This window comes from Triticum dicoccoides, chromosome 7B (genome assembly GCF_002162155.2).
Source record: "Triticum dicoccoides isolate Atlit2015 ecotype Zavitan chromosome 7B, WEW_v2.0, whole genome shotgun sequence".
NCBI lineage: Eukaryota > Viridiplantae > Streptophyta > Magnoliopsida > Poales > Poaceae > Triticum > Triticum dicoccoides.
The window spans coordinates 217,724,408-217,726,004 of record NC_041393.1 but is presented as its reverse complement, the minus strand read 5'-3'; the positions used below and the strand labels follow the sequence as shown (position 1 = coordinate 217,726,004).

Below are 1,597 nucleotides of genomic sequence, written 5' to 3'. Positions count from 1 at the left end.
TCAATCGGTCATGCACTATCTATCGACACAAAAAGAATGTACCTTCGGACCTTCCAATTTGTGTGGAAAACATTAATCACACTACCAACTATGATCACATTTCCAACTGCAAGCTCAACAGCATATCCTGTATTGACGCCAATAACGAGCACAGTATGAAGGGCAAAACCAACCATCAAGATTTAGATGAAGGAAAATAGATAGCTTGCGATATTCCATACTCCAAAACTTCCATGGGATACAAAAAACATGCTGGTGCAATGCAAAATAACAGCTCATTCTAACGATGTAGATAAAGAAAGATTCTACTCAGTGTCATCGACAACCTTGGTTCCCAGCCCCTTCAAACCCTCAGCAGGCACCTCGGCAACAGTGACGAGTGAGTAGAGCTCCTCCTTGGCGTCCTCCTCGTCGTTCCTCCTGCGGGCAATCCTCACGCGAACCCTACGGGGCACGCTTCTGATCCCACTGCTCCAGATGAGCTTGTTGAGCTTCACGTCGATCCTGACGTCTGTCGTGCCCATAGCCTTCTGTGCAAACTTCCTGAGCTCTTTGATGGCATTAGGTGCCTTCTTCTTGAAGGTACTGTCAAACATTATAGAAGACTCAGAAGGGACCACATTTAACTGTAACACACATCAATATTGATAAACTGGTTGGGGTAAATGTGAATAGAACAGTTTCATATGGCAACTAAAACATGGTATCATGATATGTTAGAGAATACTCAAGGAGGTTAGTTCAATGACAAGTAGAAATAATTAAATAGAGCATTTTAGTTCGGGATTGAGTAGGATCAAAGGCTATCCAGGTATGCCATCTGAGGCAGGCGGCACATTAAGATCAAAGTAGTTTCCATGATAAGTGACTGGTTCAAATCACTGATATCCAAACTAGCTCTAATTTAACCAACCCTAACAACAAGAAAGCAGCTTTATTCATGACCTGAATGAACTACGCTTAAGCATTGTTCCTACAATTCAAGAGCAGAATAAAAACTGATTGTACACAAACCATTGGAAAATCTTATCGAACAAGCAACTGTGCTGAGCTGATCTGGTTCAACCTTCTTAGGTGGGGCAGGCAAATCATTTAACTGTCCATGGGCGCAGCTAAATTGTCATAGAGCTAACAAACAACATGAATTGGATTACAACTAGTTGCATGAGGCTATTGGAATGTTATGGTACAACTCTCTTAGTATGTAAGCTCTCGGCTTATGCATCAACGAGACCGGAGAATAAAAGCTAGTAACTCATAATAACAACGGGATCACAGTACAGCTAGCAGTAATCCAAACTGAAAAATGGAGCGTGATAGTACAGCTCTATGAGTATACACCTCTCAGCTCACGTCTAAACGAGATTAGAGAAGTATGACAGGGCAAATTCTATAATAAGTTGATAACAGACAAAGCAGCATCAGGAAATTGTTCAATCTATTCGGACGAAGACGTGAGAGGACAGCGAGCACGATCTTAGGCACCGCAAATCGAAATCTAGCTACTAATTGATGTTCGTGGCATGAATACAGCAGGACGGCGTGAACAATCGAGTCAGATCTTGTAGCGGGACCGGACCGGTGAGCAGAAGTAGCA

The 1,597-nt window shown here is 42.6% G+C and overlaps 1 protein-coding gene across 1 annotated transcript; it reads right to left on the bottom strand.

Moving 5' to 3' along the window:
* Positions 1-156: 156 nt before the first annotated feature.
* On the bottom strand, positions 157-613 carry LOC119337288 (60S ribosomal protein L31-like). The gene has a single exon (XM_037609402.1). The coding sequence runs from the start codon at positions 594-596 to the stop codon at positions 306-308; it is 291 nt and encodes a 96-aa protein (XP_037465299.1). The 5' UTR covers positions 597-613; the 3' UTR covers positions 157-305.
* Between the last annotated feature and the right edge of the window lie 984 nt (positions 614-1,597).